Source organism: Arachis duranensis, chromosome 5 (assembly GCF_000817695.3).
Source record: "Arachis duranensis cultivar V14167 chromosome 5, aradu.V14167.gnm2.J7QH, whole genome shotgun sequence".
Classification (NCBI taxonomy): domain Eukaryota; kingdom Viridiplantae; phylum Streptophyta; class Magnoliopsida; order Fabales; family Fabaceae; genus Arachis; species Arachis duranensis.
In genome coordinates, this window is record NC_029776.3 from 99,696,627 (window position 1) to 99,713,469 (window position 16,843).

Consider the following 16,843-nt stretch of genomic DNA (forward strand, 5'->3'; position numbering starts at 1 on the left):
AGTTAATAGTTAGTACGTAGTATATACAATTTTTTTATACGATTATTTGCTACGGTACGATGATAAATTCATACGTACCAATATGTTTAAAATATGGACAAATAATAACAATCTACGTGAAATTTATTTTACACATCAACATTTAATTTTTGTTTTTTTAAATATATATTATATCACTACTTTTACTAATACGTCCCTTTAATTAAATAAAAATAAAAAAATATTTTTTATTTAATTTTATAAAAAGTCTTAAACATCCTTCTTTTATTTGATTAGAAAAAAATATCCTTTTAAATTAAAAAAAATTTAGAATTCAATTAATCCTAATTTTATAATTTTAAATAATTTAAACAATAAAACAAAACATATTAAAAAATAAAAAATCAAAATTTTTTCATCTTTTTCAATTTCTCTAATTATTCGTGCCCTCTAAGCAAAACATATCAAAAAAACAAAAAAAATCAATCGTTTTTCATCTTCTCTAATTACCCCTCTTAAACAAAACAGGAAAAATTTCAAACCAAACCCTAGGTTCTTCGCCGTCGTCGTCCCATAGGCTCCACTTCATCTGCAAATGAGCCTCACCAGGGATCAGATCCGAAAGTAATGCCTAAAGAGTCAAGAAGCTCTTCACCTTTTCGTCGATTAAGCCTCAACATTGGCCATACAAGCAAAGGTTCTACCTCTAAAGAGGTTGGGCACATGTCGCATTTGAGCTCCACACCAGCTCTTAAATCAAACATGCAAGATGTGAGGGGCTATGTTAGATCAAACACTTTAGGCGATGATAAAACTTGTGATGCAGGCAGCGGGGAAGAACCTAGGATTTTGGTTTGGGATTTTCACTGTTTTGTTTCAGAGGGGTAACTGAAAAAAATGAAGAACGATTGATTTTTTGTTTTTTTTATATGTTTTGTTTAGAGGGGCATGAATGATTAGAGAAATTGGAGAAGATGAAGAAATTTTGATTTTTTGTTTTTTTAATATGTTTTTGTTTTGTTGTTTAAATTATTTGAAACTATAAAATTAGGATTAATTGAATTCTAAAATTTTGTTAATTTAAAAGGATATTTTTGTCTAATCAAATAAAAGAAGGATGTTTAAGACTTTTTATAAAATTAAATAAAAAATATTTTTTATTTTTATTTAATTAAAGGGGCGTATTAGTAAAAGTAGTGATATAATATATATTTAAAAAAAAAACAAAAATTAAATGTTGATGTGAAAAATAAATTTCACGTAAATTGTTATTATTTGTCCATATTTTAAACGTATCAGTACATATAAATTTATCATCGTACCGTAACAAACACCTTTTATTTTTATATATACCATGAAAAAGCAGTGACTCGTCCTCCACATAAGTTTAGTAGCAAAAAAATAATTAAGATAGAGTGTGAAGATATAAGAGAGAGGAATGAGTGGTTGTAATCATCTATGGAATAAGAATTTTGTCTTGCACAAACGGTGATAGAATCTCTCCTTAGTTTTTCGGTTAGGAGAATTACACTAATTATATTTTCAAAAAGTATAATTGTTTTTATTATAGAAGAATGAATTTATATATCTATAATTCTATATACTTATCTATTTGATATAAACGAAGGGATTGAGAAGAATTTGATGCACAATCTTCTTTTATTGATAATTATATTAAGTGTATATAAAAAATTAGTTATTAAATTAATTTAATTTTTGTGAAATATATATATTAAAATATAAAATATGTATAAAAATAAATTATATAATATATATTTATATAAAAATATATAATAACTTTTGATGTGCACATATAATTTTATTAAAGAAAAATGGACAAAAATACACTTAAAAATTTATTAAAAAAAACATAATTATTTAATGAGTTATATATGTATACAAATAATTCCTATCTTTCTGTGGTCACATTCATTACTCTAACAATGAAAATATGTCTCCATTAATAAAACTGTATATATGTAATGATTTCATCTAGCATGGCACTACTGTTTTCATTAGTGATGGCTCTTTTGGTGACAAAATGGATATTATTTTTAAAATTTAATTGTGTTGCAATTCAATTATTTTTTGGACCTGTTTAGAATTGACATAAATTAGGAAATAAATTTTCATTCATTCAAGGAAAATTACACAATAAATATAACCTAGTAGATGAATTACATTCCAAACTTCAATTTTGAACAATTACCATAAACAACAAGATACAAGTTCTCAATCCTAGACAAATAATAGTCATCATTATTTTCTTAATACACTTTAATTTTTAATTTTCTCCCTTCTTTGGACATGACTCATTCCATAAACTTTTTTTTTAATTTTTTTTGAATTTTCATATTTCTTTCGCCTTCTTTAATTTTATCAACCTATATAAAATACTCACATCTCTGATCAATTTTCTATGCAATTTTAAGAAATAACAAAAGAAGAACACAAATCATGAAATGAAAAAAAAGTATAAAAAAATATAACACAATATGATACTGATCCGTTACCTAAATACTGGCCTACCACAATAATCTCGAAATTGGATCTTACCAAATAAAATAACTTCTCCGAGAATCTCTTCAACCAAAACTACTAAAAACCTAAAAATCAGAATATCATAAAAAAATTCCGTCAAAACCAATAACAAAGATTCAAATAACGGCCACAGATACAGGTATGTAATTCATTTCATTCTCACTTTGAATATTTTTACACACTCACTTACTTGAGCGTTGGAGTCTTTGTCCAACGCCGTCACCCTCACAAGAAGAAGACGTTTCACTCTTTCACTCTAAAAAAAGCTAGTTCAAACAATAACAGAACGAACTATAATTCAGAGATATCTTTTACACAAGAATAAATACCTTTTTCAAAAGACATCAAAAAATAATCTCAGAATTTAAATTAATTCTAGACTTCAACATTTAAATCCATATAAATAATTGTCATTATTATAGTAAAACTTCTTCTTCTTGTTTTTTAGTAACGAAGATGAGTTGTCGAAAATACTGGCACAATTAAGGGAGATGGAGCTCTTCTTTCATTACGAATTTACGATATAGCTATTTTTTTTCTTTATTAGGGTTTCAAAAATTTCTTCAATTTGTGTTGCTATAAAAAGAAATAATAGAGACAAATTCTTTTACTTAAAAATTAAATTTTAAAATCAAATATTTAATGTGTCATAAAGAATGACATCACTAATAAAAACAGTATTAGATTGAACGAAATCGTTATCCCTATTTAATTTTACTAATGAAGATACACTCTCATTGCTGGAGTGATAAATGTGAGCATCGAAACATAAAATTAATGTGTACAAATAATTTATTAAATAATTCAAACATAATTATATCTTTCATGTGACCTTTTATGTATATTTTTGTCTAGTCTTCTTTTTATTAAATTCAATCTACCTGTATTATAAAAGATGAAAAAGGTGTGCGTTATATGCGTGTCAAACGGGTCAACGAGATAATAAGTTAATAACACTTTCATCATCAGTTTAATGTGTCAACAGAAGAGACCATAACTACTCTAACCTACTAGAAGCCGTGTCCTCTATTTTGTTACTGTGACTGCTTTTTTTTTTTGGTTTATTTATTGGTATTAGTTGCTATGACTTTGTTGGACAAGTCTATCTGTCTATGTTTATCTGCATCCAGTCACATTGCCCGAAATTTCTAAACTTAAAAAAGTTACATATTTTAGGTTTTTTGTCACAGAAAGAAATTAAAATGAAGAATTAACACAGCGGATTTTAAAAAAAATTCAAATTATATAAATTAGTATCAATACTCACTAACGTGTTATTTATTAAATATGTAGAAAAATAAAATTGGTTGAGATACTAAATAATTTATAATTTAATTAAAAAAATTTTAGATTCAAATCTTGAAAATATTTTTTTTATGAATTATATAATAAAGAATATTCTAAAAATAATTGACACTAATTATTCTTTCATATTCCTATTATATATATTATGAAAATATAGATATTATTCGAGCTCAGTTTATCTTTGCGGATTTAACTCTTACTTTAGTGGGTAATCTATAAGACTTTATAAGTGCTCATTGTAACAACAAAAAGAAAATAAATTTAGGTTTACGTTTCATGTTACTAGATCCCTAAAGTTGGGTTTGTTTATAGGGATAAGACATTGAAATAGAGATACTGAGATATAAAATTATGTTTAGCAGATAAAATATGGACAGAAATGACGTATCTAGAGATACTGAATTAGTGTATTTTGTGTAGAAACACTAACTAGAAATACAACTTATTTTTTATTTTTTATTATTCTTGTTAATTTTTTATAATTATATTTTTTATTATTATATTTTTCATCTCAAATTTTTTGAATGAAAAAAAAAGAATAAATTGAATTTTCATAATTTATTCTAGTTTATTACTAAATAGAATACAAGAACACAATTTTGTAACTCTGTTTATCAATGTCTTATCCTATGCTATTTTTAATGTTTTGTCCTGTCCTATTCTTAAAAACAAACGCAACCTAAATGAATTGTATCAAATATTACCCTTTTTAATTAATAAATTAAATCTAAATATTACGAAAAGAAAAAGAAATAAATAATTTAGGATATGCTCTGTCTAATGGTCAATTATCTCCATCCTATGATTAAATAGTTAACTTAATTCTTCGTTTAAATAAATATTAAAAATTTGAATTTTATTTTTTATATATTTTAATTATTGATCTATGATAAATTTTTTAAAAATTCAAATTTTATTTTAATTTATATATATCATAATTCATTGGCTACTAATAATTTTTTAAATAAAATTTAATTTTACAATAAATTAATGTTTAATTTATCGGACTAAAATGCAGCGCAGGAAAAAAGAAAGATTTCATCATACTATACGTGAGGCGTATGTATCAAGTATCAACTCAAATTCAAAGTCAAGTATATGGCAAACTCGAAGAAAGTAGAATGGTCATTAAAATGGTGATTTATTATTAATTATTTAATTATCATATCTAACGCATACTTACCAAAATAAACGTGCGGGCGTGGTCCAAAATTATATCCACTCCAACAGTGGCATTGACCTATTTCGTGGTAATCCCTTTTTGCCCTTCAATATTATTCGTCAATAGTCATCGACGTGATTACATTAAATGTCTTATATATATTAACCACCTTTAATTTCTCTTTTCTTTTGTATTTTTTGACATAACTAATTATATGAAATAATGAAAGGAGTTTTTTCTACTCTAAGAAACTTTTATTTATCTATAGTGGCTTTTTTGTTTGAAAATTGAGCATTATTTTAAGTTTATTATTGTTGTGAAAAAATAACATTATGATTACTACTAGAAATAATAAAGTACAGAAGAAGCAGAGAGAATGAATTTTTTTTCTATTATTGCCATTTTTTTCTTATTGATATTTAGAATTAATAATAATCATATTTAAATCTTAACCAAATGAAATAACAATAAGGATAAGAAAAGGTACATTCAAGTATTTTATAGCAATGATTTATTTATTCAAATTTAAGAATAATTTCTTAATTAGTTTCCCAAATAAAATTAAAGAGAAATAGGAGGAGGAAATATAAGCATGTTCAAGATTTGACTATTGGCATATTATATCATCATTCTGTTCCAAGTACTCCCAACAAAATAAGAACGTGAAAAACATTACAATCCGAATGACGTGTTCCCGTGACAGACGCTACGATTCTAAGCAAAGTCTTTTAATTCAACAAAGGGCATTTCTGGTACTAAGCAAAGTCTTTTCATCCCAAGACCATAACGTAAGACCAACTACATTTGCAAATTCGAATAAGTGATCTTAATTCTTATTTTCTTTCATTTTCTATTTTGGGTTACAATCTTATATCATCATTTAAATTTATTTATCACTTAATATATAATCTAACCGTAAAAAAAAATAAAAGGGAGATAAGTTATGTAATTATTTTTTTAAGGACGTTAGTTCTATTAATATTTTTTATAATCTATATATTATTAGATAAGATGTAAAATCTAACTATGTTGATATACATTGGATTTTCAAGATTATCCCCTTTTTTATAATTGGAAAAATTAGAAAACGAGATTAATTCCTTTCGAGTGTAATTATGTGTATTTTCAATTAATATTCTCTTCAAACAAATATTCATATTTTTGTGGAAATTATATAATTATCTACTACAACGATATCAATAATAATACAATCATTTCAAATATACATAAAAAATTAATTATTCATACGAAATACATATTAAAAATAAATTAAATAATATTTATATTTATATTGGAATTTAGTAATTAATTTTTAATGTACCTAATATTATTTCTGTTGATATATGATGTCTTGTATGTATATGTAAGAAAAAAGACGGAAATAATATATATACCTATCAAAACTCTAAGAAAAATAAATATTAAATTTATAAAAAAAGTATCGCCACATAATAATAAATATAAATAATTTTGACATAAAAAAAATATCTTGGGGATTGCAATCCAACTAGGATGATTTTGTGTCTCCACAAAATTATTAAAATTATTATTACTATATTTAAATGCAAGCAGTATCTTTGCTTCCCCTTTTTGACTTTGTAACGTTTAATCTGTCGCCAGCATCCTTTGTTGAATCAATGTAAACACTTTCTCCAGCTAACACAAAAGCAATTCAAAACAAAACGGAGCCAAAAGAAAATAAAATAAAATCCTATCCCAACATAATTTCCAGTTTTTATTTTTCAACTCAATAATCATCATTAATTATTAAAAATATTATAAATATTCTGTGTGTTTCTTTTAGTTGGTTTCTAACTCATAAAACTCCCACAAACCTCACCAGCTTCCAACCTAACACACTTAATTGTCTAAAAAATAAAGAAATCTTTTCTTTGCTGACAAAAAATTCTTTCATTCTTGGTTCACTTCTGTTCATCCCTCCCCCTCTTTTCATCAAAATTCATGAATTCTATTTGATTCATTCATTCTTTTCTTCATCTCGAACTGTATATTCTCATCATTGTTTCTCTGTTCATAGAGAGGGTCTTGAAGAAAGGTAAGAATGTGTCAAACTTGTGATTTTTCATTGACTAGTTTTGTACTTGGCTTGAATTTTCTTCTCTTACCACATAACCAACGTTCCTTTTCATATTCCTGTTGCTCCCTCATAGGGAGAGATAAATTATGATAATCCCCATGGGTCTTTTGGTATCTGATTTTGTTTCTTGTTTTTTGCTTATCAGGTTGATGATTCTTCTGTACAGTCACTGATTCTTGATCTTTAAGCTTTCAGGTAAATACATTGCTACTCTTTCTTTAACCTTGCTATTTGGGTCTTGTGGATTTTCAATATTTTTTGCCTTAGGAGTTTTTGGATAATTGGATAAAGTATCTTTTCTGAGAGAGAAAAGAAAAGTTTGAAAGCATGATTGTGTTGCATGTGCATGAATGCCATGAATCATGGTGCTACAAAATTGATGGTGTTGTCGACATGCTAGGCTTTGTGCGCATAGCGACAACTTTAGTATAAATGAAACCACTTTAAGAGGTTTGGAATGGAAACAGAAGAAAAAAATGGGAAGTGCAGCTGTTGAATTGTGTCTCTTATGCATTAACAAACAAAGCCTCATGCGCAATTTCATGTAGTTGCAACTCAGGTGTAGCATGTGTGCTTCGAATTTCGCTACTATGGTTTGCTAATAAATATTGACATGACACTATGGGGACAATGTTTGGTTGTTAAGTATTCTGTATTAAGCATAGGGACTATGCAGGAACACTTTGAGTAGATGGATTCCATGAATTTATCTAGTATCCAAAATGAAGAAATCAATAAGTTGGTTTCCTTAATTGAGTGATATGCATAGGAATGTGTTACGGAAATTTCGCGTTTTCTAGGTCCTGATAGGCTGTACTGTCTAGCTGTCTCTGACGGTAACGCCTTCTCATTCACAGGCTTCATATGATTGGCATTGACAAATAGTGTGATAGGCTAGTATTTGAAAAGAGATGTGCACAAGTTTGTGCAATCTATTACGGTTGGTGGTCTTTTCGTACAACGATTTGATGGAAAATCACTTATATAAGTTCTATAATTTTGTGTTTCCAATAAAAGTTTTCTGTCCTTATATCAAGTTCGATGATTTAGAGTCTGGGTCTAAAGGGATATTTCTGATATAGGCTGCATGAGTTTGAGTTAACTTTAGGTAACGAATCTTGCTTTATAATATGCATTTCTTGAATACTTCTGTTTCAATTTTTGTATTTTAATGTTTTAAGCTGAATTTTTCTGCATTATAGTTGAAAGTATAGTGACATACTGCTGATGTTGGCAGGAAGTTCTTTCTATTCTAGAGTTTACAGCTCTTGAGAGTCTTAAAAGTGTATGAAGAATGGGAAACACAACTTGTAATATAAATCTTTATTAAGAAAAATTTTGCTTAGGAGCAGCTAGTGAGCAACATTAGCTCGTCGTTTGCAGGGAAAGAAATTTTAAGAAAATTTAGAATAAGGATGTAGTGTTACTCCTTATCCGCCGCATTTATTAGAGCAACTTTCCTTGTGTTTATACGAGTTTTTAGAAATCAGACTTTTTAATGCAGATGTCCTTTCATGTTCTGATTTAGTTAGCTAAATTTTACTCCAATATTTTGTACCTAGTAATTATATATAGTAAAATATCGCTGTGCTTGTATAGAATCCAGTGATGCAAAGATCTGGTACAACCATACAAGGGGATATTCCAGAGATTAACTGCATCAATTTATTCAAATCTAGATTCTCTTTCTAGTTTTGTGATTATGTGTTTGTCCGATTGAATCTGCTTTAAGTGTATAGAACGGATCATCTGAGAGTTGTGCCAGAACCACCAAATTAAACCCATGTTTAGATTTTCTGGAATATTTTTCTTCTCTTTTAAGAAGAGAGTCCAGTTAGTGTTATTTGTGAATTTTGAAGCTTTGAAAGAAAATTTATCACCAGAAGGTTCATAATCATAATACTAAGTGCTGATGGTTATCTATGTAGCCTTTTCTTCATTTCTTTAACATTGAGTTAGAATTTGAGCAATTACCTGAGGCAATGTGATGCTTCTTATTTGTAGATGGGAAATAAGTTGATGCTTTCTCTTTCTTGCATTTTAAATAGATATTGAATCAGTAATTGAATTGAAGTGCCGTGCTGCAAACTTGGTGAGGAAATTTTCTGTGATTGCTTATTCATACATGCTGTAAAATTTCCTTTGTATTGTAGTATTCAATGATATTTTTACTTGTTGGACTTATAATATCATCAATGAGAAAGTTAAATATTAAATATTAATTGAACTTGGGAAGTTTGATGCAGTTGTGTACTTGTGTCTTGTGCCGCTGCATTATATAGCTATAACTATTTCTTGTGTCTTCGCAGGTTCTTGCTTTTCTCTGGTAATTAATTCGAGATTAGTTGACACCGTTCCATACTTTATTCTATACTCAAAATTTGAAAACTGGGATTCAGATTAACCATGGTGGCAAGATCATACACCAATTTGTTGGACTTAGCGTCAGGGAATATTTTAAACACCCCTCAAACTCCAAGAGCACTTCCGCGAGTTATGACTGTTCCCGGAGTTATCTCTGACGTAGAAAGCAAGCAAAGCAGTGAGGATTCTTTCCAGTCGGAACAGCGTCAGAAGATAATTATTGTATCAAGTTTTCTTCCTCTTGATGCTAAGAAGGATAAGTCTTCTGGAAAATGGAGTTTCAGTTATGACAAGGACTCAATTTTTTGGCAGTTAAAAGATGGTCTCCCTCCTGAAGTTGATGTTGTTTATGTGGGATCTCTGACGGTTGATGTTGATGCTAGTGAGCAAGAGCAAGTTTCTAATCAGTTGCTGGAGGAATTCAAGTGTGTGCCTACTTTTCTTCCTTCCGAAATCGAGGATCAGTTCTATAATGGATTCTGCAAGCAACATTTATGGCCTCTATTCCATTACATGCTGCCAATGTATCCAGGTTATAGCAATCGCTTCGATAGGACACTGTGGCAGGCTTATGTTTCTGCCAATAAGATATTTGCAAATAAAGTCACAGAGGTAATTAACCCGGACATAGATTATGTTTGGGTTCATGATTACCAATTAATGGTTCTTCCGACATTCCTGCGAAAGCGTTACAGCAGGATCAAGCTTGGTTTCTTCTTGCATAGTCCCTTTCCTACATCCGAGATATATCGAACTCTGCCGGTCAGAGGTGAAATTTTGAAAGCTCTGCTAAATGCAGATTTAATTGGTTTTCACACATTTGATTATGCTCGCCATTTTCTCTCCTGCTGCAGTCGAATGCTTGGCTTGGAATATGAGTCCAAGAGGGGCTACATTGGGCTCGAGTACTTGGGCCGAACAATATACATCAAAATACTACCTGCTGGGATTCATATGGGAAGACTTCAATCTGTCTTAGATCATACTTCTTCTACTACCAAAGCAAGAGAAATCTATGAACAATTCAAGGGGAAACAACTTATTGTTGGTGTTGATGACATGGACATATTTAAAGGTATAAGTTTAAAGCTCTTGGCGCTTGAACAACTCCTGGAGGAATATCCGACACTTCGTGGCGAATTGGTCATGGTCCAAATCTTGAATCCACTGAGGGGTTCTAGCAAGGATATTGAGGATGCAAAGGAGGAAGCATACATCACTGCTAACAGGATAAATCAAACTTTTGGTTTTCAAGGTTATGAACCTGTCATCATCATCGATCGCCATGTTCCTTTCTATGAGAAGGCAGCCTATTATGCTATGGCAGAATGTTGCATTGTGAATGCGTTGCGCGACGGAATGAACTTGGTTCCATACAAGTACATTGTCTGCAGGCAGGGAAGTCCTAAAATGGATGAAGCTTTAGAAATCGACCATGATTCTGAGAGGACGAGTGCACTTGTTGTTTCTGAGTTTATAGGTTGCTCCCCATCTCTCAGTGGAGCAATCAGGGTGAATCCATGGGACATTAGTGCTGTAGCTGATGCTCTATATTCGGCTGTTACAATGTCTAATGCAGAGAAAATTTTGCGGCATGAGAAGCACTATAGATATGTTAGTTCTCATGATGTGGCTTACTGGGCTAAAAGTTTTGAACAAGATCTTGTGATGTCATGCAAGGATCACCGTAGTAAGAACCATTGGGGCCTCGGCTTCGGCCTGAATTATCGAGTCTTGTCCCTCTCTCCCAATTTCAGGAAGCTTTCGGATGGCCACATTGTCTCTGCATATAAACGTACAAGTCACAGGGCAATCTTTTTGGATTATGATGGCACAGTTGTACCTCAATCTTCCATTGATAAATCACCCAGCCCTCAGGTTATATCGGTGCTGAATGATCTTTGCAGTGATCCTAAGAACACAGTGTTTATTGTCAGTGGCCGCGGGAAATCCTCATTGGGTGATTGGTTTGATCAATGCAAGAATCTTGGTATCGCAGCTGAACACGGCTATTTTATCAGGTTAGTGCTTTTGTAGTTTGTCATTTTCAATTTGTTTACTAACAATAATGGCATCCCTTAACTGATTTCAATCAATTCCATACGTTCCTCTTAAAACAATTATAAAGAACTTGCTAGCATGTTGTCTAGATTGATAATATATTTGTTTGATCTGTGCCATAGGTGGGGTAACAAGTCAAACTGGGAAATGAGCCACATAAGCACAGATTTTGCTTGGAAAAAGATTGCTGAACCTGTGATGAGGTTGTATACCGAAGCCACTGACGGCTCGTATATAGAGACCAAAGAGAGTGCCTTGGTGTGGCATTACTATGATGCCGACCCGAATTTTGGATCTTGGCAAGCCATGGAGCTTTTGGATCACCTGGAGAGTGTTCTTGCAAATGAGCCTGTGGTCGTTAAGAAGGGACAGCACATTGTTGAAGTCATGCATCAGGTATATATCCTATTTTTTCATCTCAACCTAAGTGAAGTACCCAAAAAAAAAGGAGTAAATAACCATTTTGTACCCCTAAATATTATGATTTTGACGAAATGGACTTCAAAAGATGCAAGTGACAAAATGATCCTCCAAAGATATGCTCTATTTGATAAAATAAACCAAACGTATATAAGTATATAAATAAATTGACTAAACGTTTGGTTTTGTTTGTCAAACGGAACATATCTGCTGTTTAGATCTTTTTAGGTTCATTTTGTCAAAATTGTTATTTGTCCAGTATACTCAAATTCAACTTTGCAGGGAATTACAAAAGGGCTAGTTGCACAAGACGTGCTGTCTAAGCTAGCCAGTGCTGGAAAATCCCCAGATTTTGTGCTGTGCATTGGGGATGACAGATCCGACGAGAACATGTTCGAGGCCATATTAACCAAATCTTATAACGCAAACACCTCTGCAGCACCAGAAATCTTTGCATGTACTGTCGGGCAGAAACCAAGCAAGGCGAGGTACTACTTAGACGATACGGCCGAGGTGACAATGCTACTTGAAGCTCTTAGTACTGCTTCAGAGCCTCTAACAACATTTTCTGCAGAAGCTTCTTCTCAAAATGCAAAATCTTGCTTTGAGAATATTGGTCACGTGCCTGATTTAGTGTGACTATATTTTTCGTTTTTAGTTTTCTTGCAAGAAATTAGTCTTGATTATAGAAAATACTGCAGCTTTAGGTTCTAGATAGTGATAATTAAGGGAATTACAGTGATTGGTTTTGATTAGTAGGTAGTAACAAAATCTAGGCATTCTAGGTTCGGTATGAACTAGAAAGGTTTATAAAGGATGAACACCATTAATAAATCTCCAGTCATGAATTATTTACCCTATTTTTTTCACCGAGTAAAGTGTAAATTGTGGAGATTTCCATGCTGCATTGTGTATATTTTGTTTAGTGCTTGACTGTTTATTAAACTTCAACACATTATAGCCGAAAGTCAGACACATAGTTGTCTAGGTGCCCTGCTTTATCAATTATCTACAATAAATTTGTTGTTTCTTGTGTTGTGTGCTCAAAGAAATAAATTGCCTCTTGAAATAAATTTTGTACCATAATTTAATAGCTTTCTAGTTATAATTTAGTAAAAAAAAATAAATAAATAAAACACTAAAAATTGCCTCTCGAAATAAATTGTGTCCCAAATTTTATAGCTTCTTAGTAACACGATATATTAAGGTTCAAGTACATTGTCAAATAATCAAGAATCGATATATCGGTGTTTAGTATTGTACATAATGAGCAAGGGATTTTACGTTTTTATAAATAGATAACGATAAATAAATTAGTTCACAAAAAAAAATAAAAAAATATTAAAATTAATACTAACTCTTTATACAGTAGATTTAAGTGATGTTTTCTCCTCTAATAATACCATGTTAGCATGTTTGATTATTTGACAAAATTTAAAAATCAACCAATCAACTTTTAGTAAATTATTTTAAAATAAATTATTTTTCAATGAAATAAAAGGAGTTCCTTCTTCATCTCTACTGTTCTTACTCGGTGAAAACATGGATGTCATAACCCTCTCTCTATTGGTATCTCTTCATGAGCCATCTAGTACCTCAACTGAGGAACTCATGATCTACTGCTATTTTTCAAACTAAGACACTATTTTTTGCGATGTTTTGCGGTCCCATGAGGCACCCAGTACCTCAACCGAGGAATCTATGAGCCAATACCATTCTCCGAACCAACACACTATTTTTTGCTACCTCTAGCGGTTTGATTTACCCATGGCGATGTCGAACTCTGGCGGAACTCGATTGCGAAATCTAGAGCGACATCCGACACAGTTTTTGTTCCTGAGCAGGTTTAGTGCACTGACATTTGAATAACATTCATGGCCACACTGATAGAAATGTCAGTGTAGCAAACTCTTTACAGGTTATTTTCTATAAGTTTTTGAATTCATTGTTTAGTCCTCTCTTATGCTTTTTTAAATAATATTTTTGATTGATTATTTATTTGTATTTAATTGTGGCCTTTTAATTGTGAAATCGTTGCAAGCAGTACAATCTTCTATATTTCTCTTTTTTAACAGTTTTATACTACAACAGTCACAGACTAATATTAATGTGCATTTTAAAAAATGAGTTCATATATAGTGTTGATTGCCTTCTTTAGCATTCAGAATAGAAATTGTTATTCTACATATGGAGTATTGCTTGCACAATTTAGTCAAAATGGATTATCGTTCTTTGCTCATATCTTATTCTCCTTTTTATAGAAGGATTTTCAGCGACTATAACCAAGATCAAAATTTAGTATCTAAAATAGCTAAATTATAAAGGGATCGACGATGACAATCTTTGCCAAAAAAAGAAAGACAAGAGGATATGTGCCTTCAATATATGATTATGGAATCTGGTTAGTTTACTATAACTATGATTGCACCTTCTTTATTTTGTTCTAAATTAATTCATAAAATGATTTTGATGCTTATTTTGAGAATGCAAAAATACAATTATTTGAAACATTTAGATTTATCTAATTTAAATCGGCTAAAATTACAAAAATTTCACTTATTCAAAACGTTATTTATATTATTCATTTATATTCTTTATTGTTTATAAAAACTAGGATGACATACCAATCAAGAGATAATTAAAGAGAAAGAAAAGTAAACAAATCCAAAATACATTTTCAGACGAAGGACATACATACAAATATGAAAAAAAATAGAAAGTGCATAAAAATCAACAATTCATTAAGAATATGTCTTCACAAGAAACTATAGAGTGGGAATCATGAAGGAGAAAACTGTGATCAATTTTGAAGAAAAAAACATCCAAGGAAGACGAAAAAAGATGCGAGAGGAGCCTAATAGGAAGATTGCTAGCAGATCGGCAATTCTCATCTGAAACAATGGAGGCAGTAATGCATTCTATATGGAGACAACCTGAGAAATTTAAAGTGATTAATCATGGAGGGAACATATTCCAATTCTTCTTTAGTGAGGAGAAGGATGTGCTGCAAATTGAGAGAGAGGACCATGCTTTGCAAAAATACATCCTTAATATAAAGAGATGGAGAGAGACAGAATCGATTGAAGAGGCTGATTTTGCCTATGAACCAACATGGATTTAAATTTGGGGGCTTTCGAAACAGTTTAACCTAAAGAATTGGGTAGGAAAGTAGGTAGATCATTCGGTGAAGTGCTCGACATTGACATTTTTCAAATCTGTAGAAAAAAAATAGCATAGTAAAAATTTAAGTGGACATGAATGTGACAAAACCACTAAAGAGATATATCAAACTAGAAGGTCCTAACAATAAACTATTGGATGTAGCAATCAAATATAAAAGGATTAATACCTTCTGTAATTATTGTGGTCATACTGGACACGAGGTAGGAGCTTGTAACTTCCAGATTGAGGATTCACTAGAAGGAAAAGTTGAAGAAAAGGATGGAGAGATTGGCTAAAAGCAGAGCAAGTAGGGAGAAGAGAAGGAAATCCTAAGAAAGGCAGATGAAGACAGCAAGATTAACAAGTTAAACCAACTTCAGTCAATTAAATCAAACAATTAGCTGGTCTATCAATGCTCTCAACAAGAAAGGGAGAGCAAGTAAGAGGAAGAAGTAACAAGCAAAGCCTTAATATGATTAAGACTACAATCAACCAATAAACTCAGCAACTTAAATCCTTGTCAAACATAGAAGAAAGTACGGGAGAGAATATTTTGAAGGATAAAGGAGAGGCTAATGGGTTAGTGGTACCAGCATGCTTTACATTTGGCCAAACCACTCAACAGCTGAACCAAAATGCAAAGAAAAAATAGAACCTAAAGTAGCTAGCAAGAAGGAAGATAAATAGATAATCAATATCTCTGGTGTCAAAAGAAAGACATCAAGAGAAAAAGGACCAAAAAATCAAGAAAAACAATGTTTAAAAGACAATGCAATTGTAGAAGAGGGAGAGGGTGCCACCCCAAAATAGACACCCAATAAGCCATGAAGATGATGATGTGAAACTGTTAGGGTATGGAAAATTCCTTGATAATTCACAACATAAAAGGGATATGTAGATCTCATCCAACCGAGGTAATATTTTTATGCGAAACCAAAAATATTACCTAGACGGTGAAGAGATAGAGTAGTATGGCATGTTTTGCACACACTCATTGTGTGGAACCAAGAGGTATGGCTAGAAGGTTGGTGTTGGTGTGAAAAGAGACAACAGATATCTCGGTACAAGCCAGTTCTAATTTTCTAATCTATTTTAGTTGGTATGATCCAACTAAGCAAAGGAAACTAGAAGTGGTGGTAGCTCATTTTGATTGTGATGGGGGAAACCGATTGGAGTAATACAGAAAGATCTTGGAGTTCAAACACACAGGTGAACCTTAATTTCCTAGTGATTGATGACTTCAATGCTATTGCCACATATCACGAGAAAGAAGGAGGCCGTATGAAGTCTGCCTCATCCATTTTCGCATTCAATGGCTTTATCAATGATGAAGAATTGGTTGACTTTATGTAAAACCCTGAAAATTAGTAAATGCTTAACAATAAATTAATTATATTTAAAAAATTAGAAGATTAAATTTTATAGTTTAGAATGGAAAAAATAATTAAAATACAAATTTTGACATTAATTTTAAAGATTTTGGCCCAGAATTGGGCCGAACGGACCAGACCGGTTAAACCGGGCCAAAATCGGCCCAAGGCCCAACCCATTTTAACCTCCCTTAAGAACTTCATCTGTTCTTCCCATTCTTTATACGTGAAACATGCAGGAAAGAAAGGAAACCTTGCTCCAAAGATTCAATTCCATGTAACTTACAATCCGGAGCTTCGATTGACGAGTCGTCAGTAGCCACGTGTTTGTTTCGGAATTTTCTACAAAACCCATCAAATAATTTGGTAAGGGAATCATGT

The 16,843-nt window shown here is 31.2% G+C and overlaps 1 protein-coding gene across 2 annotated transcripts; it reads left to right on the forward strand.

Annotated features, from left to right (window-relative positions):
• Window positions 1-6,698: 6,698 nt before the first annotated feature.
• LOC107491381 (probable alpha,alpha-trehalose-phosphate synthase [UDP-forming] 9) lies at window positions 6,699-12,799 on the forward strand. Of its 2 annotated transcripts, none has more exons than XM_021143358.2 (5): window positions 6,699-7,043; window positions 7,231-7,280; window positions 9,485-11,470; window positions 11,633-11,906; window positions 12,213-12,799. In XM_021143358.2, exons 3-5 carry the CDS (start codon window positions 9,492-9,494, stop codon window positions 12,567-12,569), a joined length of 2,610 nt encoding a protein of 869 aa, XP_020999017.1. In that variant the 5' UTR covers window positions 6,699-7,043; window positions 7,231-7,280; window positions 9,485-9,491; the 3' UTR covers window positions 12,570-12,799. The 2 variants fall into 2 exon arrangements, with proteins under 2 accessions (XP_020999017.1, XP_020999016.1); XM_021143357.2 differs by having other exon boundaries at window positions 6,700-7,043; window positions 9,395-11,470.
• The last annotated feature ends 4,044 nt before the right edge of the window (window positions 12,800-16,843 follow it).

What these genes read in the sequence shown, in the direction of transcription:
- LOC107491381 (XM_021143358.2), top strand. Translation starts at nt 9,492, where the DNA reads ATGGTGGCAAGATCATACACCAATTTGTTGGACTTAGCGTCAGGGAAT. An exon ending in GAACACGGCTATTTTATCAG is followed by an intron (nt 11,471 to 11,632) that starts GTTAGTGCTTTT and finishes TCTGTGCCATAG; the next exon opens with GTGGGGTAACAAGTCAAACT. An exon ending in TTGTTGAAGTCATGCATCAG is followed by an intron (nt 11,907 to 12,212) that starts GTATATATCCTA and finishes TCAACTTTGCAG; the next exon opens with GGAATTACAAAAGGGCTAGT.